Here is a 26,188-nt window from a genome sequence, read left to right as displayed (position 1 = left end):
GTCTGTGTGACACTCGCTGATATCATCACCATCCTCAGCATGGCACATAATTTAAAACTTATGAATTATTTCTGGAATTTTCCACTTATTTTCAAACTTCAGTTGACTGTTTTTCCTTGCATCTTTCTGTGCAAAAATTAAAGATAATTTGTTAAAGATTTGTTAAAATTAAAGATTATTTGTTAGAGGAAATGCTAATTGTCTTAATTTGAAAACATTTAGCAAGATGAACCTGGCATGCTGGATGTGAACCTAGGAGAACCACGCCTGTTTCATAAGTGTGCAGCACTTAGCTCGCACACTCCCACATCATGGAAGAACTGGCGTTCCTGGGAGGTCCTGACTTCTCACATAGTGTTCCATTTTATTCTTTCACTTATTTACACTGCTTAATGAAATCAGGCAAACACATGATGTACTCTAACTTGAAAATCCTTTAAGTTGATACTTGAAATTCTGTAAGTTATACCCAGATTTAGTGTTAATTCTCTAAGTTTGCCTGGATGCTAGAAAAGTACTCTCCTTGTATTAAAGAGGTGATACTATAAACAATTGGGAAAGGAGAGACTATCAACAAATTTTGTTAAAAGTATCAGAGGTGACTATCTCAGGGCCCTAGGGTTTCGGGTGACATTTAATGTATTTCTTGAAATTTTAAATAATTGCTTGAATTTTAACAACGACCATGAATTGTTTATATAACCAGAAAGTTATTTCCATTGTGAAAATTACAGTATTCAAAAAATTGACTTTCTATATGTAAGTAAATAAAATGAGACTCTTACATAACACTCTATTCACAGATAAGTTACAAAAAGAATAAAGACCGAAATATGTGAAGCATATTTACACTATTAGAAGGAAATATACAGATTATCTTCATGACCTTGAGTTAAGCAGAATTTCTCAAAACAAGACAAAAAAAGCATGAACTGTAAATGGCAAGATTTAGAAATTTGCTTATAATGTGTAAACAACACCAAAATTAAAGCTCAACTTGAAAATTTGATTAAAAACAAGCCACAGATGAGGAGAAGATATTTGTAGTATGTATTAAGTATCTAAGATACACAAGAATTTACATTAATAAGTAACAAAACAAAACCCCTAATTTTCAAAAAAGGGCAAAAATACGAATAGAAAAGGAAAACCAAATAGCCACAATTCACAAAAATATGCTCCTCATTGTACTCAGAGAAATGCAAATTAAAATTAGATACCATTTTATATCCCTCTGATTATCTATAAAATGTTTAACCTGACAATATGCAATATTGGAATAGATGCAGAAACTAGGAACTTGCATAAAGTGAAAATAAATACAACTATTTATTTTCAACTATTTATTTCAACTATATCAAATTAACAACACAATAAAAATAAAAATTTACATCCCCCATGACTTAGAAAGTCCTCTTTTAGAGAAACTTGCAAATATGCGCACAGGACACAGTTACAAAAAGTTGGGAATAATCTAAAATCCATCAGAGTGGGAATGAAAAATAAAGGATATTATATTCCCAAGGACATTAAAATAGCAGTTTAAAAAAAAAAGCTAGGTATATTAGCATTATTAACATAGATCACACACACAAAAAAGTACCACTGGGAGGGAAAAAATGGGTTATAGAAATGTTTAAACAGTATGATACAAATTATTTTAAATTTAAAAAATACTATATATGGAAGATGCATACATATATACATAATAAATAGAATCATGTACTGGAGGATACTTCTGAGGGTTGTCTCCTGGGAGAAAAGTAGAGGAAGGCAATTGAGGAGAGGAACAAAATGAACCTGAATTTTATCTGAATATTATATTACTGTTATTAAAAATACTTATACAACATATTACAAAAATATGAAAGTAATGTACTGAGACTCTCATTCTCATTGGTCACAGATCCAGCCAGCTGACCAGAGTCACAGTGCATCTGATCTGCAGGGGAAGGACCTGCAGTGCCCTTGGATGGGACTACATTTAGCACTAATAGGATGAAGCAGTGCTCCAGCCTCAATTTCTATTTATAATCATGATGTAGGTAAAACACTACTGGATGCTGGCATGATTCTAGGTGATGTCGCCCAAAGTGTGCCCAGTGTGACCCACCTCACCCATGAACACCACAAGATAAGATGTTCTGAAACAGACATCCATAGCATTGGAAGAAAAAACATCTCTGAGCCTGGTGAAAATTATATTGAGAAAATAAACTGAAAGCATTTTGAAGAAAAACTCAGATTGGATGTGGGGTTTGTTAAGTCAGTCTAAAAATATACCCCCCACCCAAAAAAACACTTGCCCCTGAACATCTGCACACAGCCAAAGTACGCCAGGTTCTCTCAGCATGAGGAAAACACACGATGAAGAAAGGGCATTGTCTTGAGGTACCTGCTCAGTCTGTTTCAGACTCTTCGTCAGTGTACATTGCTCCATTTGACCTTCTCCTTTGTTTTGAACTTTTGGGGGCTCTTAGAATCAGCTTTAGTCTAAGCAAATCTACGGCTATGTTATAAAACTGGAAATAGAAAAAAAAGAACTTTGCTAAATCCTTCAGAGATTACTATATTTGCCTGTGGTTTGAAACCAAATTTTATCAAAGCTCTGATTTATTTAAAAATAAATATTTGTACTTCCACAGATGGTGATCTTTCTGGCTGGTTTAGGTGATTATAGCTGGACCCATTTGCAGGCATGGGAGCCACCATATTTTTGGCTTTTACCATGTAAGACCTGGAAGGGCTTAGAAGTTCAAGAGACCAAAGCAAGAGCATAGCCACTCCTCTGGGACCTTGCTGGATTGTTCAGGCGGAGGTAGGGCTTGGTGGGATGACAAGTCTTCCACCCAGCTTTGCTGAAGGAAGCCAAGCTCTGTGTTCATTTATAGCTGTTAGCAACTATTTTTGTCAATATTCTAGAAAATTATTGGGAAGTCTAAATCATTTAAAAAATTATCAATCAACCCAAAGATAAGGCAAGCAGTTTTCTTTTGAGTGAAGAACAGTTTGATATTTTTCCCATGTAGATGTCTAGGTCAGTATAAGGATAAACTGTTTTATGTTTGATATAAGCAGCACATGTATTGTGATTTAAATAGCTACATTTCTCAGAAGACTCCTATTTTTTTTTGTAACCTCCCCTCCTTTTTAACAGGCCTAATTAATACAAATTTAGTCTGATAAGTATGCCTTGAAAATAGAACATTCTACAAGTTCTGTGTATTAATCACTACCTGGGGCACTCATGGTATGCACTTGCAGTGCTATTTGACAGACCCTGGAGACAAGGCTGATAATCAGCAGGCACTGATGCCCATCTGGCATACTGGCCAGTGTCCATTTTAATTGGTTTGTACCTGAGCCTTACTGAAAGTTCAACACTTGCCTATCACCCTGTCCCAGAAGATCAATATGGCTCCAGATGCATGGGTGTTTGCAGATTAGCTATCTTGGAATTGAAATCTGGTCAAGCCCTTCTTGATCTGTTGCTCTTCCAATCTTCCTGTCCCCATTGCTGGAGCACAATCTGGATTTCATTACCACCCTTAGCCTTGACCAGTTCCTAGGACCTTAGGCAGGAAGCATCTGAACCTCTCTAACTCATCACCCCTGACTTAGTGCTGAGTCCCTAGTAGGGAATACATGGTCTGACACCCTGAAGACCTCTACAGCTCTTCTTCTCTCCTTCTCTCCTCTGCCCCGACCTCTACACACACACACACTTGTTCTCAGGATGGGCCAGCCTCTTTAACAACCCCAGTCATGACCTCAGTTGTGCTGCTTCCTCTTTCCTCTGCCTGGAATGCATCATTTTCAGCAAAAATGGTTGGCTGATATGACAGAGCTCCTTGATCACTCATGTTTCTTAGAACACTATTACCTTCTTTCTGTTTCCAAAGCAAGTTCTGGTTCCAGCGGAAAGCATGGCCTCTCAGGGCTGCCCCCGCTTCCTCAGTCATAGAAGTAAGTAATACACTTACCTTGTACTCCCACTTTACATGTTATCATTAAAATCCTTGCACAACTTTTGTGAGGGAAGAACCCTTATCCCCATTCTACCAATGAGAAAACTGAACTCAGAGGCTAACCAACTTGCCCGAAGTCACTGTTCTGGAAAGTTAGGAAGGTGAGATTCAAACCAAAAATTCTTAGATTCCAAAGCCCATGCTTTTCATACTATCTTCATGGCCCAGTCTTAGACTCACTTATTTTTTGTTCCTGTTGCCTGAGTTCATGTGTTGTTTCACGGTCAGTATCAAAGGCTCTAGCACTGGGGCCCTGATTTGTTCTGGCAGCTCATCCTCCATGAATGGAAGGCTCCCACTGACCCTGACTGAGCCCCTGCATCTAGCTCTGTGTTGACACCATTCCTTCTCACTGCCTGGCTGCCTGGATACCCAAACACAACTGGAACCTGCCATCACCATGCTCGCTTCTCTGAGAGGGTGCTAGACTCCTGCAGGCAGGATCTTGGAAGCCAACTGCTCACAGAAACTATAATCTCTTGTTCCACACCCTTTGTACACAACCCTACAACCTTATTTTCTTTCAGCACCAGAAGCAGGATCTGAGCCCCCACAGTTCACCCCACCCCAGTGAGCAAGTTCACCCACAAATGTTGCCCCTCCTCCCCAGCCTTCTCCATTGGATCCCACTTCAACAAGCTATATCTAGTTTTTTTTTTTTGAGGCACCAAGCAGGACAGCTTCAGCAGAACCAATTCAATGACACTGAGTTAAGCCTCCTATCTTTGTTTATTTGTTCACCAGCATCATAAGTTGGGTTTCTCCAGAAACCAACTTAGAAATAAAGATCTCAGTAAAAGTTTATTTTGGGGGTGACCCAAGGAAATGTTGAGTGGGTTTCCCCTGTGAGTACCTGGGGTTCAATGTCACTGAGGAACTATGGATGACAGCATAGAACATATCTCTGAATCATCGCACTGAAGAAAGGAAAGGAAACTTGGGGATTTTTCCTCCCATTCTCATGGTCATTGGCTAAGGCCTGCACCCTGTACTTAGGGCTGAAGCCCTTAAGTGGAGAGTTGTGGGTGTTTACAGTTGGTTGCTCTGGCATATACTGTTATGGTGAATGCCTAGGGGTTATAGAGAGAGCACAGCCAGCCTCTGATACAATCAGTAAAAATAACACTTTAAGCTTTTGTTTGAGTGATTCTGGAAAGCATCCAGAGGAACTATGCAGTGTCACAGTGAATATTGCCTGTAGCAGTCTTCCCCGGTTTCTTACGTTTGGCTCATGAATTATACATGAGAGTCCAAGTAGGACTGCTGTGGAGCTCCCGCCCCACCCCATCTCAGGTCCGTGCACCAGAATTCTCAGGTCTTTCAGGAAACTCTGAGGTGTTTCCTGTGTTTTTTGCTCTTTTACAAATTGTGAGAATATAGTTCATCATTCATACTTAGTTGAGTCCTCTCCTCATATGAAAGGGCATGAACTAGGGGCTCTGAAGGAGCACTAATGAAATACTCTTCCTACCCTCGAGGAACAAGTAGTCTAGTGTAAAATTACAACACGTATCATTATTCTTCTTTGACGGAGGAATACAAGGTAAGAACTAAAGGGATGAGCTGCATAAGAACCTTTCCAGCTGGAAAATCTATAGGGACAGGAATGAAGGTAGCTCAAGACCAGAATTAAAATGCCAGCATCACAGACTTGCATCCCTTATTTAAACTTCTTCCAAGTTACTGAAGATGACACTGCTTTTAACACAAACCTGTAGTTAGTATTCTGTCTGACTCCAACTATACTGTTAACTCCTTAAGAAGAAGGATAACTTCCATATTAGTTATCTATCACCATATAACAAATTACCTCAAAACTTAATGACTTAAGACAAAATACTTTGTTATCTCACCATTTCTGTGAGTCAGGAGCCAGGGTACAGTTTAACTAGGTGTTCTCTCTCAGAGTCTTTTACAAGGTGGAAATCAAGACCTTGGCCAAGGCTCAAGTCGCTTCCAAAGGATCTGCTTCCAAGCTCTCATGGTCATAGGTAGGATTAAGTCCCTCATGGACAGGTAAGCTGAGGGCCTCAGTTCCTAGACTGCTGTTGGCTAGAGGCCACCCTCCTGCTAGGTGGGCCTCTTCAACATGGCAATTTGCTTCACTAAAGCATGTAAGCCAAGAAGGCAATAGAGACAGAAGAGTGTTTTCCAACCTACTGTATTTTGCAGTGTATAATGTCCACTTATTTGTCCAGTCTTTTTAGGGAAAAATAAGGATGCACATTATACATGGGTATAATGAATACATACCATGAGTATAATAATCCTGTGTATAATGAGCACAAAACCATGGGAGCACATTATGCAAGGGAGTACATTATACATAGCAAAATATGGTAATCACAGAGGTGACATCTCATCATCTTTGCCATATTCTATTGGTTAGGGGCAAGCCGCTAGGTCCAGCCCACACTTAAAAGGAGATGACTACATAAGGGCATGAATACAAGGAAGCAGGGATCATTAAGGGCATCTTACTAGTGTGCCTCCTACAATATTCTTAACACCTGACTATGGTAGGTGTCAATGTTTGTTATTTTGAAGGTTAAATATTCCTAAGACAACAGGACAAGTTGCAAAACTGTATTGCAGAAAAAAGTACATTAGATTTCAGAGGGGGCAGATCATATAATGAGAGAGTTTGAGGTTGCACGTTCCATTCTCACTAGCAGACGGATCTACCTGAGAACGCAGTCGTGTACTAACAGCTAGACCGTGAGTTCCCTGAGGACAGCACTGTATCCTTTATCTTGACATTTCAACACTTGGTGCCCCATCCTGGATACATGAAAGGAACTTGGCAAATATTAAGTGGATTGAGGAATGGTTTAGTGAATGAAAAAGTCTGTCCCTCATAGGACTTTTTTTCTCTTGGGTTACACATTTAACAAAATATTATGTCAATTCAGAAAGTAGTCATGAAGAGGGGAAGTTTTGCTATTGCAAGAATATCAAAGAAAAGTCAAAAAGGCTTTGAAGCCTTTTTTAAAGTTCTCATATTGGCTGTGTAACTTCATTCTTCAGTACCTTTCAAAATGCTAACCTGATAAAACCTTAAGATGGACAAAAGAAACTGTATGCAGTAAAATCATTACTGTCAGAATGAGTTGTACAGCACAGGCATTGGCAAGTAGAATCTAGAATGTAGGTTTATCTAGAGGTTGACTAGTGAGGATGTAGGTGCTGCATATACTCTGGCAAGTGGCATCTCACAGAGATTCTGCGTTGAAGTTCAACAGAGAAGTGAATCTATGTGAAAACTAGTGCAAATCCTTCTCTACATAAGGTCAGCTATAAATTTTTGCAAGCCCTTACAAGTCTAGGAGTGAAGTAGGTTTTAAGAATGTGTCATTATTACCTCAGATGAAATACTGGTTAGGAGAGGGTTTTTTTTTTTTTTTTAGTCAAGGAAATTAATCCTTGGTTTCAGAACTGAAATACATCCTCTTATTTCCTCTCTCTATCCCACCCCCTCGTTCTCTCTCTCTTTTTCTCCCTCTCTCCATTTCTATCTCTATCATTTCCTCTATTTCAAGGAAGTGATTTCCTGATTCCATACATGTAAGATATTTGGAAAAGTCACAAATATTAATAGCCAACTCAGTTGTCTTGTTCTGTTTTAGGTGATTTAAATCATGCATATTAATACTGACATTTCTTAGTTGTTGATAGATGAGTAAGAATCAGATTGTGTACTTCGTAAGAATGATAGGGGGGTTCCCAGGAGCTACAAATTCTGCAAAAACAGATCCCTTAAGTAAATAATGGAAAAATGATAGTTTATTTTAAGTCCTTTGAAAAGTTGAAAAATGATGCAAATGGAAAGGACTCATCTGTTCTTAGTCAGCTTTTGACCTTTAACTACATAAACATGAGAAACACATGAGCTAGATAGAGCTAGGAAACAGTGTTACTTCTCCACTATCCGGAAAACAAAATGAATCTTCTCATTAAGTTTTACAGAGATATACTAGGGCATTTACCCAGAACACTTGATTTAACAATGTATTATTAAAGAAGGCAGTTAGAGATATTGGAGATCTCAGTAACTTTAAAAAAAAATCTGCTGGGTAAATTGGACCAGATCTTTTTGTAATTTTTCTTGCTCTAAAATGTTGCTACCAAGACTCATCAAATCAGACTATCTCAGAATCCTTACAATGATTCCTGTCCTTCTACCTCCCTAATACTACAGCCACTTCATAGCTGGCTTAAAAATTCTATTACATGCCTTCTCAATACTAACACACAACAGTGTGCAAGTCACTGGCAAAAGCATCTTGCTTCTATAAAGGACGAGGGAGGCCCCAGCACCACCATCAAGGGCCTTTGTTACTATGCACTGAAATTACTTGGCAGGAAGTGGGCCCCAGAGGAATGGGGAAAATGTCTCCTGTAACCATTTAAAAAATTTTTTATTTATTGATTTAGGAGAGAGAAGAAGGGAGGAAGAGAAGGTGAGAGAGTGAGTTGTTGTTCCACTTATGCATTCACTGGTTGCTTCTTGAATGTACCCTGACCAGGATCAAACCTGCAACCTTGGGGTAGCAAGACAATGTTCTAAACAACTGAGCTACCTGGCCAGGGCCTCTAATTTTTTATATTAGCAGAATCAGTTTAGGAGGGTTTTTTTTTTCCCTCAACCTCAATCTTTTAGTTGCTCTCTAACAATACTTATCTTTCACTTCTTCCAGGCGAAAATGTACCTCCTAGAAACTCTATTTATGGCAAATTCCTATGTAGCCTTCAAGTGTCAGCCTAACGCTAATGCTCCCAGCAAGACTTTGGCTCGTTCCTCTAAGTTCCAATTTCATCTTGCACGTAACACTCTGTATTATAATTGTTTCTCTGCAGTGTGTAATATCTTCCCAAGAAGGTGTTACTTAGAGGTGCTCCATTCAAGAACAAGACATGGTTGTTACAGGTAGTTTTATTTACTTGCAGCAAGGAAATGAGACAAGGCTCTGTTTCTCAGAGGGGAGTCTTAGCCATTACTTGTATACACTATTTGGTCAGGAACATGTTGATTTCTTCTTTGCAGTAGGCTACATTTATCCTATTGAGTTCCTGTCAAGGTCATAAGTGGTCTGCAAAACCCCTTATACTGTGCTACATTTTAACATTTAGCAGGAATAATATTTAGTAATAACATTTAGAACTGCCCAAACCTTGAGACCCTTGTCCCAAGACTTCTCCCTTTGTATCTCCAGTGCCCTACTGCCTAGCACATAATAAGAGCTGAAAATATATTTGTATAGTACATGAAGGAATGAAAGTCTTTTCTGACCAATTTCACACCACTCTGATCACTCTCTCATTGTACAGCTTACGCTATTTATACTATACCATGCAAGTATATGAAGCAAATGAGCTACTGAGATGCAATATAATCTTCTTAGTTAAGGAATATTTTATATGAGCAAGGAGAATTGTTTATTAAAGAAATTTTATGTGAATCTTTTTGTAATTGGTCAGGGAAGACATGAATTCAGATAAGCACAGAGATTTTAGGAGGAACTTTGTGAGAGGGAATCCTGAGCTGTTTCTTCTGCCTAGAATTAAAACTGCCCCAAATGCCTAAGAACTGGCCCACTTCCTTCCTCCCAGCCCACATTCATTGATGCCCTAAATTAAAACCTGAAATAAAAATTAATAGCAGTAAAAGGAAGTACACTCTGAAGAGGTTTTCATGTACTAAAAATATGTCAGTTTAGAAGAGAATTATGTATTAATTTCTCACTTTTCCTTTTCCTTTATTAGACTATTTCTCAAAATAAACACAGCTTTATTTCATCTTTTAATAAAATAACATGTTAATTGAAATAAATTCAAACAATACAAAAGGTGTGGAGAAAAAAAGTTAAAATTACCTTTGATCCCATCATCCAGAAAGAACTCTTATAACATTTTGATGTGTACCTTCCCATATTTTTTTCTATGCACACACAAAAAGTGTGGTCATATTATACATCCTGTTTTATAAAAATTTTAAAATTAAATTTAACATATGGTCATTTTTCCTTTATGATAAATACCAATCTTCATTATTTTTAAATCTGCAGAGCAGCATCCCATTGTATGGCTGTACCATAATTCATTCAATCGTTTCTCTATTGATGACGATCGTTTACAGGGCTTCCAGGATTTCAGGATGAATAACACTGTGATGAACACATTTACACATGCAATTGTATTTTTCCGGTTATTTCCTTCGGATAAATTCACAGAAGTAAAATTTTTGTTGGGAAAAACAGTATGCATATTAACAAACTGAATACATACTGCCAAATTAACCTCTGGAGAGGCTAATCTTACTTACATTACTACGGTCATCAATATTAGCAATTAGAAATATTAAAATGTTGCCAATCTGTTAGGCAAAAATTATATTCATTGTTGTTTAACTACTTTGGTTACTTGGTAGGAAAGCATTGATCAAACTCTGAGAGAAAAGATCACTTGAGCCATGGCAGCCATTACGATCTAGTCCCACAGTAGTTAAGTCACAAGTGACCTGAATCTGATAATGGCTTAAGTGACGTTCTGCTTATTACGTTTTTAAAGTTTGTTCTTGAAGTCTGTACAGTTAAGTTGGCCTTCTGATTTTCATTTCCCCTTTTTGTCCCACATATCCAAGATTAACTTGAGAAGAATTTGGAAGGATCTTGAAATTATTCACTAAGCTTACATCCCCCCTCATTTCAGTGTGAAATAGCATGAAACGGATCTAATACTTCAGCATGCCACTGAGACCGTATCACTCGCCATGGCATCTTCTTGTTTGAAGTACTTCTCGCCCCACCCCAAAACTTTCTCCTGCTCATCCAGCAGTAACTTTATCCTTTTTCCCCTTACTTTGAGTTTTGATTTTATAACTACTGGCTCTTAGTTCCTCTTATTCCCTCAGAGCAAGACTGGGCCTGCATTTCATGTTACTGATTAGAAAATCTGGCAATGCAGGCCAGTCAGTATTGTTAGAGCATGCACAGAAGAGGCAGAGCACACCGTGATCCACCTGAGGCTGCTTTCGTAGGTAGGATGTGGCCTAGGACATAACTATAATTTAAAATACCTGACTAAAGTGTTCCACAGATAAAGTGGATCACCTTGTTAGATACTGCAAAGAACTGTGTACAGGAACCATGTTAATCATTTTCCATAAACTGAATGATTTAATGTTTTAATTGTACTTTCAGAAATTGAGGACCGAAACTTCACAGAATCTAGCAAATAATGAAGTCAGATTTCAAATCCAGAGACTTCCGGTCAAGATGTTGGCATAGATAGATACACTGTGCTTCCTCACACAACCAAAAGAAGGACAACAATAAATTTAAAAAAAACCCAACAACTAGAACTGCCAGAAGATCAAACTGTGTGGAAGTTCAACAACCAAGGAGTTAGAGAAGAAACACTCATCCAGATTGGTAAGAGGGGCAGGCAGAGATGGACAGCCAGGTGGAGAGGACTCACAGCAAGATGGTATTTGGAGGACTTGGGAGAGGAAGGTGGTGCCTGGTGGACCTGGTGAGGTGGCTGCTGGTGGAGTGGGTGGTCCCACATTTGCATGCAGATAAACTGAGAGGAACAACAGGGGAGCAGGACAGACTATGCAACCCAGGATTCCAGTGTGGCGAAATAAGGCTTCAAACCTCTGACTGAAAACACCTGTGGGGGTTGCAGTGGCAGGAGAAACTTACCAGCCTCACAGGAGACTTCACTGGAGAGACCCACAGCATCCTAGAACATACACAAAACTACCCCCCCCCCTTGGAAATCAGCACCAAAAGGCCCCAATTTGCCTGTGGGTAGCAGAGGAAGTGACTGAAAGCCGGCTGAGAGCCCAGTATGTGACATTGTTCCCTCTTGGACCCCTCCCCCACACAGAGCCACAACTCAGTGATGTTGGTTTCCCCATCCTTGAGAATACCTAAGGCTCTGCCCCTTACTATGTAACAGGCGCTCCAAGACAAAAAAATATATGGCCCAAATGAAAGAACAGATCAAAGCTCCAGAAAAAATACAACTAAGCGATGAAGAGATAGCCAAGCTATCAGATGCAGAGTTAAAAACACTGTAATCAGGATGTTCACAGAAATAGTTGAGTGTGGTCACAAAATAGAGGAAAAAGTGAAGGCTATGAAAAATGAAATAAAGGAAAATGTATAGGGAACCAACAGTGACAGGAAGGAAACTAGGACTCAAATCAACAGTTTGGACCAGAAGGAAGAAATAAACATCCAATCAGAACAGAATGAAGAAACAAGAATTCAAAAAGATGAGGAGAGGTTTAGGAACCTCTGGGACAACTTTAAACATTCCAACATCTGAATCATAGGGGTGCCAGAATGAGAAGAGGAGGAGCAAGAAATGGAAAATTTATTTGAAAAAATAATGAAGAACTTCCCCAATCTGGTGAAGGAAGTAGACTTCCAGGAAGTCCAGGAAGCTCAGAGAGTCCCAAAGAAGTTGGACCCAAGGAAACACACAGCAAGGCACATCATAATTATATTATCGAAGATTAAAGATGAGGAAAGAATCTTAAAAGCAGCAAGAGAAAAGGAGACTGTTACCTACAAAGAGTGCCCATAAGACTGCCAGCTGATTTCTCAAAAGAGACCTTACAGGAAAGAAGGGGATGGAAAGAAGTATTCCAAGTCATGAAAGGCAAGGACCTACATCCAAGATTACTGTATCCAGCAAAGCTATCATTTAGAATGGAAGGGCAGATAAAGTGCTTCCCAGATAAGGGCAAGTGAAAGGTGTTCATCATCACCAAGCCCTTATTCTATGAAATGTTAAAGGGACTTATCTAAGAAAAAGAAGAAGATCAAAACTATGAACAGTAAAATGACAAACTCACAACTATCAACAACTGAACCTAAAAAAACAAAAACAAAAAAACCCTAAGTAAACAACTAGAACAGGAATAGAATCACAGAAATGGAAATCACATGGAAAGTTATCAGTGGGGAAGGGGAATAATGGGGGAAAAGATGCATGGAATAAGAAGCATAAATAGTAGGTACAAAATAGAAATGGGGAGGTTAAGAATAGTATAGGAAATGTAGAAGCCAAAGAACTTACATGTACAACCCATGGACATCAACTAAGGAGGGGTATGTGGTGGGGGGGGAAATGTAGGTGGGAGGGGGATGCAGGGCAGAGGAGAATAAAGGGGGGGGTGGAAATGGGACAACTGTAATAGGACAATCAATAAAATATATATAAAAAATAAAACATTGAGTGAAAAAATCAAGTTAAAAAAAGTATTCAAATAAACTCCCTCTTATTACAAAGTTCATGGTTTTCATTATACCATGTCCTCAATAGTGCCAATTTGTGATGGCTTAAATGGCAAAGAAATGAGGCATGGTAGAGCCAAAATTCCCACATTAGGTCATTAGTCTAGCTCCCGTAACTCCCAGTCCTCACCTCCTACCCCAACACACACAAAAATTTTAAAGAGGTGACCATTATAATTAGGGCCAACTTCTCTGGGCTTACATTAGCAGCACTCATTTAGAATAGTGAAATGTACCTATCAGACAGCCATAATGTTCATTACAAGTATAGAATCAAGCCAATTTCAATCAAGCCTATAGGGTGAAAGGAATAACTGATATTCATGTCCGTCTATGCCCAGAAACAATGGATTTGAGAGTGGGAACAAGAACAGGAATTTTCCAAACAGTCCCCATATTTCTATCCTAAGGACTCTGGGAAGAATAGTTGATTGTGCATTATGTTATTTATAAGTGGAGTAATTCTAGAAATGAACTCACATTACTGGGTGTGAGAGATATTAATTCTGACATTTTCACTTGAAATAATTATCCTTGGGTCAAGGATAAGGCAAAGTCATGCTAGACATTAAAAAATCTTTTGGACCTGTAAACAGAGTTGTGTCACATGTATTGGCAGTTGAATGACTGTTGAACTAAAAGCATTTTATTGGGTTGCCCAAAAAGTCTGTTTAGTTTTTTCCATAAAGTGAAAGACACATTTTTTATTTTCACCAATTTTTGAGTATGTTGGCTATCTCCCACTATTGGCTGCTAGTGGGTAGAGGCCAGGGTGCTGCTAAACATCTTCCAATGCATAAGACAGCCCCACAGCAAAGAATTATTTGGCCGAAATGCCAATAGTACCAAGAAACTTTGCAAACCACTTTTGACACATTCGATCGGTCACAGAACCTTCTCCACACACTGCAAATTTTTTTTTTTGCATTTCAGTTGCGTTTTTACCTTTTTTGAAATAATAAAGCACAATATGCAAAAAATGTTACATTTTTCTTCCATCTTCAATATTAAAATGGCTGCACAAAAATTCACCAATTTTCATAAATTTTTTTTTAAAAATGCATGCTGATATGACAGCTGTCACAATATACTGTAACAAAATTATTTCGAATGATGGTAAAGACAACTAAGCATTACTAGAGCCATCATATGGAAAAAACCTAAATGAACTTTTTAGTTCAATACTTCCTGTACCATATCCAAGGAAAGTGTTAACAGGCTACTTAAATATTACTCTTTGTTTCTGCTTCTATGTAACAGGAATTGGGGACACCTACTAAGTTCTTACTTCTCCCTGGGCACTAATGAGGTATGTACTTTGTCTATGGATTGTGAATTCCAAAGATGTTAGCTTCCTGTGGAAGACCCCAACCTAATATTTACTGACCACTGACTTTGCTAGGTACTTTTAAAAGAACTTTACAGGTGTTAACTCATTTCATTCCCATAATAAAGCTATGAAGAGGGTATGTACTATTAGTAAAGTGAAGCCCAGAAAGACTAACTTGCCTAAAGTCACATAGGTAGAAAGCAGTAGAGCTAGAATCTGGATTCAAGAGCTTGTTCTCTTATCTATCTTGATAGGGATGCCAGTGAGACAAAGAAGTCCGCTGAAGGAACATCTGGGACACTGGAGAGGTAATAATTTCTTTTCTTCTTGAAAAGTCGTTATCTACATTTAATACTTGGAACTGCTTCTATCTTGTGAGTCACAGCTCACAAGTTCTCATATTGGCTGTGTATGGTGGAGTAGAAAGATGGAAGGCACTCAGGTTTTTGAGGACATCCTTGAGCAACTGAATCATCTAATCTTGGAACTGCTCTACCTCTGGAATTCTTTTCATGTAAGATAATGAATCCAGTAATGTTTAGTCTAGTTTAGTTAGGTCTCCTGTTACTTGTAGCAAAAAGCACTCTTGTTGATACACATATATATAAGCATAAATGCAATCTGAGACACACGACCCTTTTAGAGATGCTAAATACTTGCACCATGTACAGACTTTTCATTAAGTCAACAAATATTCAGTGCCTTCCATATGCCAGGTACATTGCCAATTGTTGAACTGCACAGGTTGGGAAGGGCAGGTTTCTACACCTCTGGAGGTTATAATCATGAGGTAAATGTGGTAATGAAAGTGGGGGCAGGTATATTTAGGGAAGCTATCATGACAACTACGCTAGACTAGGAGATTAGAGAAGGCCCTAATAGAATATAACAAAAACATGCATGCCAGATTCAAAGAATTCATGCCGTATCAGTTAGAATCACTAACTTGTAAATTTGTATGTATTTAATTGGTGATATGTTTTGGTTTTAGTTGTATAAGAACTGTAAGTACAGTGTTATATGTATAATAGTGTTGGGTTTATATATATTTAGGTAACTTCATAATAAAATAATTTAAATCATCATTGAACATCAGAATATTTTTCCTTTTAAAGGTAAATACTGCAGCCAATTTTGGAGAAGCAAACTAATGTAACAGACAAATCAAAGGAAGAGAGTTTTTTTAATGTCTATTTCTAGGCTGGCTGCCCTCTGTTACTTCAATTCCATAATTTGTAAAACATGATTCATAAGGAGTTGCAATGGAATATTTTAGAATGTTTAAATTAACGAGGAATAAATTCTAAAAATCCCTGTAATGCTGTGAAAGTTCCAGAAATTATTCGCAAGTTTTCTATAACAAAGAAAATGGACAAAATAAAGGGGGTAGTTACAGGACATGACACATAAAAAAAGAAGGCTGAGAAAGGAAAAATCAAGAGGCACTAAGTGCCTGGCAAACCCTCCACACACAGCAAGAAACATTGCTGTCCATATTATAGCTATTACTGAATAAGTACTAGTTGAAATTTCCAGAGATGACCAAACAAAACATCAAGAAGGAAGAGATTTTTTTTATTTATGGAAAATTTCTAACACGTACGAAAGTACCGAGAATAGTAAGGAGAACTACTGCACGGCCTCACCAGTCAACCACTCTTAGCCAATACTGTTTCATTTATAGCTTCCACTCTCCATTATTCTGAAGCAGACTCCAGATATCATATTATTTCACCCCTAAATGAGTCGGTACACATCCTTAAAGCGAAAGAATGGGAACAAAGGCATTTGGAGGTCTGTGGCAACCTTCCGTATCTTCAATTCCATAATCTGTAAAATATGATTTATAGGGGGTTGAAACGGAATATTTCTTAAAGTAACCACAATAAAAAAGGAAGTGATTAAACCCTTATAAGGCTCTCCACAAGGGAATCTCACCCCATAAATCCAGGTCCGTGTTTCAATCCCCAAGAGCCCAAGACGCCGCTCAAGGCCGCTTCCTTTCTAGGATGAGACCCCATTGAAGCCGGCAAGACCTGCCCTTTTAGGGCCCTGGTTGGCCCTCGCTCCTCCCCTCTCCCAGGAAAATGCCCGCCCCCTGGGCCCCAGCATCCCTCGCGCGCCCTCGAGCGCCCTCGCGCGCCCCTGCTGCGTCTAAGTAGGGAGCGGCTTGCGGCTCCCGTTGCGTCAGGCCTGGCTCGGGGCCGCGCACGTCGTGCGTCCCGGCCTCTCTGGGGATCCTACTGTGGCGCTCCGGGAAAGTACCAACAGTTTTGCCGTCCATGTTCTTCTCTGCAGCACTCCGGGCCCGGGCCTCTGGCCTCACCGCCCAGTGGGTAAGGAGACTCGGAATGAGCCCCGGCACCGCCGCTGCCCTTCTCCCTCTCTCCTTGCCTCCTTTTATTGTGAGCACACGAGAGCCCCGGGCTTTGGACAGGCCTCCAGACGGCGGCAAGGACACTGTGGCCTTCGCCCTCTCCCCAGAGAGGTTGCTGCAGCTCCACCGCAAGCTAGGACCTTCCCAGGGAGGGTCGGCAAATTTAACGGCGGCGGTTGCGTGGCCTCCCACACAGGGCTGGGAAGTTTACGCCTTTGTCACGGAGAGGGTGAAGAAGGGACCGTTTGCTGTTCTGTTTTGTCCTGTTTCACTCTAGTGCCTGGATCGGCCAGATCTGTTTACTGTAGCCCCGCTCCCGAAGGAGGCAACTTGCATGTCAACCCCTTGACCTTGTTGCTGTCGGGTGGCAGCATTTTGGAGAGAACTCTGGAATTGTAGGCTCTGGCTTGATTATTTTATGAGCGTTTCCTTTTTTGAGATCCAGGTACATCTCAGGTTAGGCAGGGAAATTGAATCTCAGGTTGAAACACTCAAGTTGACTTAAAAATGCAGATCACAGACGTGACGATTATAACAGGGCACTTATTGGAAAGAAAGAAGCCTTTTTGTCCTTGCAGTAAAATAGAACAGTTGAGTCAATTCTCAGGAGAAAGGGATATAGATAGTGCATAGTAGTAGAGAATAAGTTTAGGGCTTCAGAGTTACACCTGAGTTTGGATGGTGACTTAACCGCCTTTTCAATCTTTTTGACTTTGGCTGTACTTTTCTCACTTAGTTTCCTCAGTTGTAAAATGGGAACATTTCCATTTTGCACAGGTTACTCCTTTAATAAACGTTTGAGGCCCTACTGTAGGTAATGCTCATGTTATCCATATAACAATGTGGATAATAACTACAGGTAACATTTGGTGACTAAGTGCTAAGCACTGTGTTAAATATTTAAATTCTAAATCTTGTTTACGAGGTTGGTACTGTTATTTCCTTGTATTACATAATCAGATTTGGACAGTCCCTGTTCTTGTGGTCTTAATAGTCTTGTATAAGAGAAACTTTAGATTAAGGTCAATATACAGTGTAAAAGTGCAGTGTTAGAGGTATGAATAAGGTCATCCAATTTGGTCTGAAGGTGGTGTGAGATTTTTCATGCAGGCGATAGTAACAGATTGGGGAATGGGGTCAGATGGATGGGGGAGAAGGGTATTCTAGGGCTTGATAGTTGGCAAGGAAAAGGTTGATTGTATGAGAAGCCACAAGCAGTGTTGCTGGACTCCATTGTTACAGGTAAAGAGTTCCAAGATGAAATGAGAGATGTGGGCTGGGCCCGGATCTTGAAGCTCTGTTGCATGCCATACTAAAAATTTGACTTTACCTTAGAGCCGTTGGAGAGTCAGTGGAAGGTTTTTGAGGAGCAGAGGGACATGGTCAGGTTTCTGTATTGGGTAGATCATGGATGGAATTGAAGGGGGATTAGTTTGATAGGAGCCAGAGATGGGAAGACTAAATAGATTAGAGGCTCTTGCAGAACCCCAGGTGAGGGCTGATGAGGATCAGGCCTTGTCTACTAGTAGAAAGGGTAGAATTAGAGTATAAATAGATTTTAGTTTCTTCTGTTTTTGAGGAACGAGGTTAGAAGGTATAAATTGAAAAGCACTGTTAACAGTGAAAAAGAACAGTAACTTCAGGTAGTGGAAGAACATTTCTATCAAGTTTCTGCATCTTTCACTCTCTCTCTCTCTCTTTTTTTTTTAATAACAATCATTACCCGGTATGTAATATATGCCCAATAAGTATTTGTTGAGTTGATGAATACATTTAATTATGTTTATTTTTTCCAATTTTTTGAGAAGTAATTGACATCATTATAGAATTTTAAGGTGTACAGCATGATGGTATGATTTATAAGTTTTTACACAAGTAATACATTGTAGGAAAAACATAACATTAAGAACAACAAGTAAAATAAAAAATGAAAATCACCCATAGTCTCATCAATTTGGAAATTACCAAAATGTTTAACATTTTGAAGTGCAATTAACAGACCTCACAGAATTTTTAAAAATCAGATGATATTGTTCACACTGTTTTGTAGTCTATTTTTTCCCATAGTACATTTTGATCAGCTTTCCTTATCAGTAAACATTTCTATACTGTCACTTTTAATGCTGCACAGCATTCCATTATATGTTCTGTAACTTAAATAATTAGACCCTTCCTCTACTTGTACAAATAGTGGGGTGTCATATGACCTAGGAAAAATCAGGAAAAGTGTGAATAAAGAGGTCCCTAATAAAATTGCTTTCGTAAAAGAGAAACCTTTAAAAAAACCATTTACATTTTCAAAGAAATTGCTTATTTTCTTAAATTTCTGCTTTATTAGCTAGCTGCTGTTTTCTTAAGACACAGGCTTTTGAGCTTATAATAGCTTTAAAATTATCAAGAACTTAGTACTGTATCTAGAAGAGCTTGGAAAAAACTAGTTCCATGATCTTGAGCATATTTCTTAATCTCTTTGATCCTCATTTTTCTTTCTGTAAAGTGCTGTAATACCTTATTGAGTGATTGTCGAGAATTACCTAAAAATTATGAATTATGGATCAGTAGATAGTCAGAAGAGACTTTCTTCTTTCCTTTAGTAACTGCCCTTGACTTTCTGTAATGTTGGCATCACTGTACAGCTACCTCCTCTCTTCTAAGCCACTACTTAGTTTAGCAGGGATGAAAGGGTTGTGGTGGCATTTTCAAGGATTGTGTTTTCAGTTTTAGAATTTTTATGTTTCATTTTTATCGTTTCTCTTTATCATTTCAGTCGTTGATAGTATTTTACTTAAGATATGACCTTAAGGGTGGTTGTAGCAGCTTTGAAATTGTTTGGTAATCTCTGTTGATTGTCCTTTTTCTTGGAAATGGGTTGTTTTCATTTGTTTTGTATGTTGAGTAATTTTGGATTGTATCCTGGATGTTGTAAGCGGTATGTTTTAGAGGCTTTAGATTTTTTTAGTTCCTCCAAAGAGTTGTAGGCAGTTGACATAATTGAACTCAAACTGCTACCCAACTCCCTAGTGGGCAGCAACTCAAATATTGGTTCAGTTCTTTTAGCAGAGCTTCTTGGAGTCTGCCCCATGTGCATGCATGGTTTGGGGGTCATCCACAGAATTTGGGGCTTCTACTATCTTGCTCTTCCTTTTCTGGGATTTCCCACTTTCCCATGTCTGCAATTGTCCCAAACTCACCTGTGTTCTTCAAGCCATTAAGCTTGCAGGTTTTCTCTTAGGGTTTTAGCTGCCTAGCACCTGATTGACTGGGGCCTGCCTTCAGGCTAAAACAGGTTAGAGGAAAAAAATCAAAAATACTTCTTTGGCTTCTTTTAAGTATAGGCCCCCCTCCTGTGCCTGTGTGCATTTGGTTTTTCTCTAATGCCTTCAGAAAGTTTTTTGTTCTTTTATTTATTAAAATATTTTTTCCAGATTTTAAAATAACATAAGTGGTTTAGAGGGATAATATCTACTCCGCCAGCTACACTAGAAGTAGACACTTCTGTGGTAGCATTGTTTTTTTTCTAAATTCCAAGTTTTGTAGAATGAAACTTCTCTCATTCCATTAGAGATTTTTAAACCTGATTTTGCAGTTTCCCCTGGTATTTACATCTTGCCTTAAAGACTCTAAGGGACTTCTTAAAATTAAAAAAAAAAAAAAGGCATTTGTATTAGTTTTCTATTACTGCTATAACAAATCACCACAAATTTGGTGACATAACACAACACAAATTTGCTGTCTTATGATTCTGTATGTTAAAAGTCTAACACGGTTCCAATGGTCTAAAATTAAGGTGTTGACAAAGCTACATTTCTTTCTGGATCCTGTAGGGGAGAATCTGTTTCTTGGCTTTTCCATCTTATAGAAGCTGTCTTTATGTGTTGGATCATGGTCTCCTTCTTTCCAAAGCCAGCAAGGGCATCAGGCTCCCACAGCACTTCAAATCACGTCACATCACATCATATCACATCATATCACTCCACTCTGACCTTGCTTCCACCATTTGTCACATATCCTTCTCTGACTTTGCTCCCTCTTTCAAATTTTAAGGGTCCTGAGACTACCTTGGGCTGTGATAATCCAGAATAATCTCCCTATTTTAAGGTCAGCTGATTAGCAACCCTAATTCCATCTGTAAACATACTTCTCTTTTGCTGTGTATATTAACATATTCACAGCTTCCCAGAATTAGGACATGGGTATCTTTGGGGTATCATATTCTGCCTGCCACAGCCTTAAGCAGTTTAGGGGAAAGAGAAAATGGACAAATTTTTAAGTGTATTCAGTGGGTTTCAGTAGGCCATTATTGGCACACTACAAATTCAGATCTTTGTATTAGAGGTGTGAAGTCAGTCTCCATTTCAAAGATATAAATAGTGGAACTTACCTTCTCTTTGGGCACTATTTAGTACCAGGCCAGTACATTGTGTAATAAATTATAGATTCATTGACCATGTTAGTCTGGTTTTCCATTGAGATACCTTACCATTTTTGGAGTCAGGTCAGGAAGCATGTATAAATCAGTGGTAGGAAATTTCTTTCATTCAATAAACATTAAGGACCATGCTTATACACTTTTTGCTTTGCCTTGGGCAGGGAAAGGGAAAGCGACTTTATGTGTGGGATATTTTGCTGGATGTTATCCCTTTTTTAGGTGAGACATCTAAAGATAACCCAGGCAAATATGCCCAGAATTACATAGTATGAGCCTAAATTGGGTTTGTTTGCAAGTCCTGTTTTTTAAAAAATTTTAACTTACCTTTCTGAAGTTGCTCAAATTTACTGAGGGAGATTGGTATGTATGGTGAAGATTTAAATTTAATAGGTTCTATAAAGTGATTTCACTTTGCCTAGGGAAAAGAGATGGTGGTTCAGGTGCTTTAGAGGGGTAAGAGGCAGAGGTTAACATTGGTCATGATGGATGAGGGAGGTATATGGTGACATAATGTAGGTTTAGGAAGCTCTTATGTACAAGGACAATGACGTTAAAGAGCATGACAGTATGGACAAGGAATGACCTGTTGTGGAAGATGAGGCTGGCAAGGTCACAAAGGCCTTGTATCTCATACCACAGAGTTTAGATTTTATTCTGTAGGCAATGAATGATTTTAAGTAGGTGAGTAGCATAATTAAATTGATCCCCACCACTGCTACTTCCCCCCCACTCCCCTGTTTATAATTTTAAGACAAAAATCACTGGAAATGTGGCGAAATGTGAGATTGGAAGACAGGAGACCATTTAGAAAGTTATGGCAGTAATCCAGAGAGAAATGAAAGTGTTTGAACTCAGGATAGTCTCAAGAAACATGAAGTAGTACAAAAACCAGAATTTAAAAATTGTTTCGTTAGAATGGGTAAGACTTGGTGACTGACTAAATTGAGAGAGAGAAGGGGACCCTGGGATGTTTTTCATGATCATGGTTTAGGTCACTGGTCAGTAATGACTATTTAATGTTGAATTACCATGGGGTGAAAGAAATATATTCTTACATCCTTTTTTAAGCAAGGTGAGGCATAATTTTTAAAAAATTGTCATGAATAGCAAATTGACATAAAGATAGGAAACAAAATAAATCGTGACATAACATTTCTCTGCATAGAAAAAAAGGGTTTTAATAGGTGTCCTTAGGGATCAGTATAGTAGACAAACTTATATGATAATTTCAGAGGTAAAACGGTATAGAACCTACCTATTTGTAGATGACAAATCTATGAATTCTTTTTGTAGAGAAGCAGTTATTTGGGATTAAACTGTGTAATTACGTATCTAAGATGGCTAATAAATTTATCAGGGTATTAAAAATATGTATCTTGGGAGAAATTTGGAAAATTTCTTCGTAAGTTAAGGTTCTGAACCATGACTTGCAACCCAGAAAAGTGATCTTGTCTTTAGCAACATCAATTTAATGTGCTGTTATAGTAAAATAAACATACTAAAATATTTATTGTAGAAATAATAGTCAAGAGTAGATGTGATTTTATCCTTTTCTCATTAAGTTGTTTTATTCAGGTTCTAAGATCTATTGTTCCTGGAATGGATCTTTATTCCAAAGTGAATCTGAAATCAAATGGATCATTAAGTAGCATAAAGACGTTAATGCAAACTTAATATCATATTTCTTTTTTTATCTTTTATTTTTATTTTTTTAAATATATTTTATTGATTATGCTATTACAGTTCCAATATTTTCCCATTTGCACAACTCCACCTCATACCCCCATTCCCTCCAGCAATCTGCCCATTAGTTCATGTCCATGAGTTATGCATATAAGTTCTTTGGCTACTCCATTTCCTATACTGTTCTTAACATCCCCCTGTCTATTTTGTACCTACCAATTTGTACTTCTTAATCCCTGCACCTTTTTCCCCATTCTCCCCCTTCCCCCTCCCAACTGATAACTGGCTAAATGATCTCCTTATCTATGATTCTGTTCCAATTCTGCTAGTTTGCTTAGTTTGTTTTTTAGATTCAATTGTTGATAGTTGTGAATTTATTGCCATTTTAATGTTCATTGTTTTGATCATATTCTTTTTATTATGTAATTTCCTTTAACATTTCATATAATAAGGGCTTGGTGATGGTGAACTCCTTTGGTTTTACCTTGTCTGGGAAGCACTTTATCTGCTCTTCCATTCTAAACAATAGCTTTGCTGGGTAGAGTAATATAGGTAGTAGGTCTTTGCTTTTCATCACTTTGAATATTTCTTGCCAGTCCCTTCTAGCCTGCAGTCTCTTGAGGAATGAACTGATAGTCTTATGGGAACTCCTTTGTAGGTAACTATTTGCTTTTCTCTTGTTGCTTTTAAGATTCTCTCTTCATCTTTAATCTTTGTCATTTTAATTATGATGTGCCTTGGTGTGGTCTTCTTTGTGTCTATGTTTTGTGGTTCCTGGACTTGTATTTCTATTTCCTTCACCAAATTAAGGAAGTTTTCTTCCCTTATTTTTTCAAATAAGTTTTCAATTTCTTGCTCTTCCTCTTCTCCTTCTGGCACCCCTACAAGTCAGATGTTGGTACGTTTGAAGATGTCCCAGAGGCCCCTTAGCCTATCCTTGTTTTTTTTTTTTTAATTCTTTTTTCTTGTTGCTGTTCTGATTGAATACTTCCTTATGTTCGGACTTGTTGATTTGATTCTCAGCTTCATTCTCTCTACTGTTTGTTCCCTGTAGATTTTTCTCCCTTTCTTTTTTAAAAAATTTTATTTATTTATTTTTTTTGGAGAGGGGAAGGAAAGGAGAGAGGGAGAGAAACATCAACGTGTGGCCGTCTCTCACACTCCCCCTACTGAGGGCCCAGGCTGCAACCCAGGCATGTACCCTGACTGGGAATTGAACTGGTGAATGTTTGTTTCTCAAGCCTTTGCTCAGTCCACTAAGCTACACCAGCTAGGGCCCTATAGGTTTTTCTTTATTTCACTTAATGTAACTTTTATTTCTGCTTGGGTCTTTTTTATGCTGTTGGAGTACTCAATGAGTTCCTTGAACATCCTGATAACCAGTGTTTTGAACTCTGCATCTGATAGATTGCTTATCTCCATTTCATTTAGTTCTTTCTCTGGAGTTCTGTTCTTTTCTTTCATTTGGGCCATATTTCTTTGTCTCCTCATTTTGGCAGCTTCCCTGTGTTTGTTTCTGTGTATTAGGTAGGGCTGCTTTGACTCCCTGTCTTAGCAGTGTGGCCTGTTGTAGAAAAGATACCTGTAATTTGTATGGGGCAGAGCCTTAGGTAATTGCCAGGGTGGAACAACCTGTGTTACTGCTCTGTGGCCCTGTGTGTGGGAAGACTCACAGAGGGGAAAATGGCTGCTGCCTGGCCTCTGGAGTTTTGTCCTGGAGGAAGCTGCCTCCTGGCAATTGCCCTGTTGCCAGTCACTTCAGTTTCTCCCTATATGACCCTGGTGCCCTTCCAGCTGTTGCCCTGGTACTGAATATCCCAGAGGGGCTGAGTCTGCCAAAGTCCCAAGTCCGTTGTGCACCCTTAGGAGGAGTCTCCTGAGAATCCCACAGTTTCTTCCACCACCCTAATCCCTGCTCATTTTTATAGCTAGAACGTACGGGACTTATCTTCCTGGTTCAAGAATCCTGGGTGGTCTCATCTGATCCCTCACTCCCAAGGTATCCTTCCCAATTTTTATCCACTACACAGGAATGTGGGACTGGCATTTCTGTGTCTCTGTGCCTCTCCACGCCATTCCGCCTCTCCACCCCTCCTATCCGTCTAGGTGAATGTGGCTTCTTTAAATCCTTGGTTGTTGAGCTTTCATACAACTCGATTTTTTGACAATTCTGGGTGATATTTGTTTTGTAATCTAGTTGTAATTTTTGCTGCAGTTGTGTGAGGAGGCGAGGCGTGTTTACCTATGCCTCCATCTTGACTGGAAGTGTAATATCTTATTTCTTTATTGAAGGTGTTAGACATGGTTATTACAATGGATATAAAGTAGGCAAAGTTCCTAAAAATAACCCAAAACAGGGGAACTTTGAAGTAGTCATGTGGTAACTTATTAAAAATGAGGGCTAATATTTATCAGTTTACTCTCATTTTGATTGCTTCTTTTGTTGTACAGTGGCGCAAATAGTGCCCCTTTTTATTTCAAAATCTTATTATAAAACATAAGCATGTAATTCTGTAACAAAAATATCACAGTCAAGCACAACATATGACATTTTAGGTGAAATGTTCAAATTAAAACTATAAATTATTACACCCATATTATCACCCTACCAACCACACTCAAGCCAGCATTACTTCTGCTGGGCCCTGTATAAGCAAATTATTTGAGCCCTTTTTCTGTTATTTTGAAGAAATCAACTTCAGGCATTGAAATTCAGTTGCTGAAATGCTATGCAATGTATATATATTTAGATTTTCTATAGGAACAGAAGAGTGGCATTTACTGTATATTAAAAAATAAAATACAGTAAATAGCTTGATTTATATATAGCATATACATGCAGCTTTCTCTGTCTAAATAGGAACATAGTGAGCCAAAGGAGGCAGGCCTTTTCATTTCAAATCTGTTTGCCTATATATGTATGTCTGGTTTTCTTAATTAGATGCCTTGGTTTCTTAGACCTACTCTGTCCTTCTAAAGCAGTGATTTTTAACCTTTTTCTTCTTGTGGCACACATAAACTAATTACTAAAAT

General features: G+C 38.5%; 1 protein-coding gene and 1 long non-coding RNA gene across 2 annotated transcripts in view; one reads left to right on the top strand and one right to left on the bottom strand.

Annotated features, from left to right (window-relative positions):
* The window catches only part of LOC123478686 (uncharacterized), a 28,664-nt gene extending 11,904 nt beyond the window's left edge, over positions 1-16,760 (bottom strand). Inside the window, exon 1 of the long non-coding RNA XR_006653973.3 lies at positions 16,605-16,760. This is a non-coding gene — a long non-coding RNA (uncharacterized lncRNA). The remainder of the gene's footprint in view (positions 1-16,604) is intronic.
* An 86-nt stretch (positions 16,761-16,846) lies between these two features.
* Positions 16,847-26,188, top strand: part of NDUFV2 (NADH:ubiquinone oxidoreductase core subunit V2) — a 44,804-nt gene continuing 35,462 nt past the window's right edge. Inside the window, exon 1 of the mRNA XM_024580249.3 lies at positions 16,847-17,002. Within this exon, the coding sequence (XP_024436017.2) occupies positions 16,949-17,002 (54 nt within the window). The 5' untranslated portion in view covers positions 16,847-16,948. The remainder of the gene's footprint in view (positions 17,003-26,188) is intronic.

The sequence above is a fragment of the Desmodus rotundus genome, chromosome 10 (genome assembly GCF_022682495.2).
Source record: "Desmodus rotundus isolate HL8 chromosome 10, HLdesRot8A.1, whole genome shotgun sequence".
In the NCBI taxonomy this organism is placed as follows: Eukaryota; Metazoa; Chordata; class Mammalia; order Chiroptera; family Phyllostomidae; genus Desmodus; species Desmodus rotundus.
The sequence above is the reverse complement of the archived record's forward strand: the minus strand, read 5'-3'. Positions and strand labels throughout refer to the sequence as shown.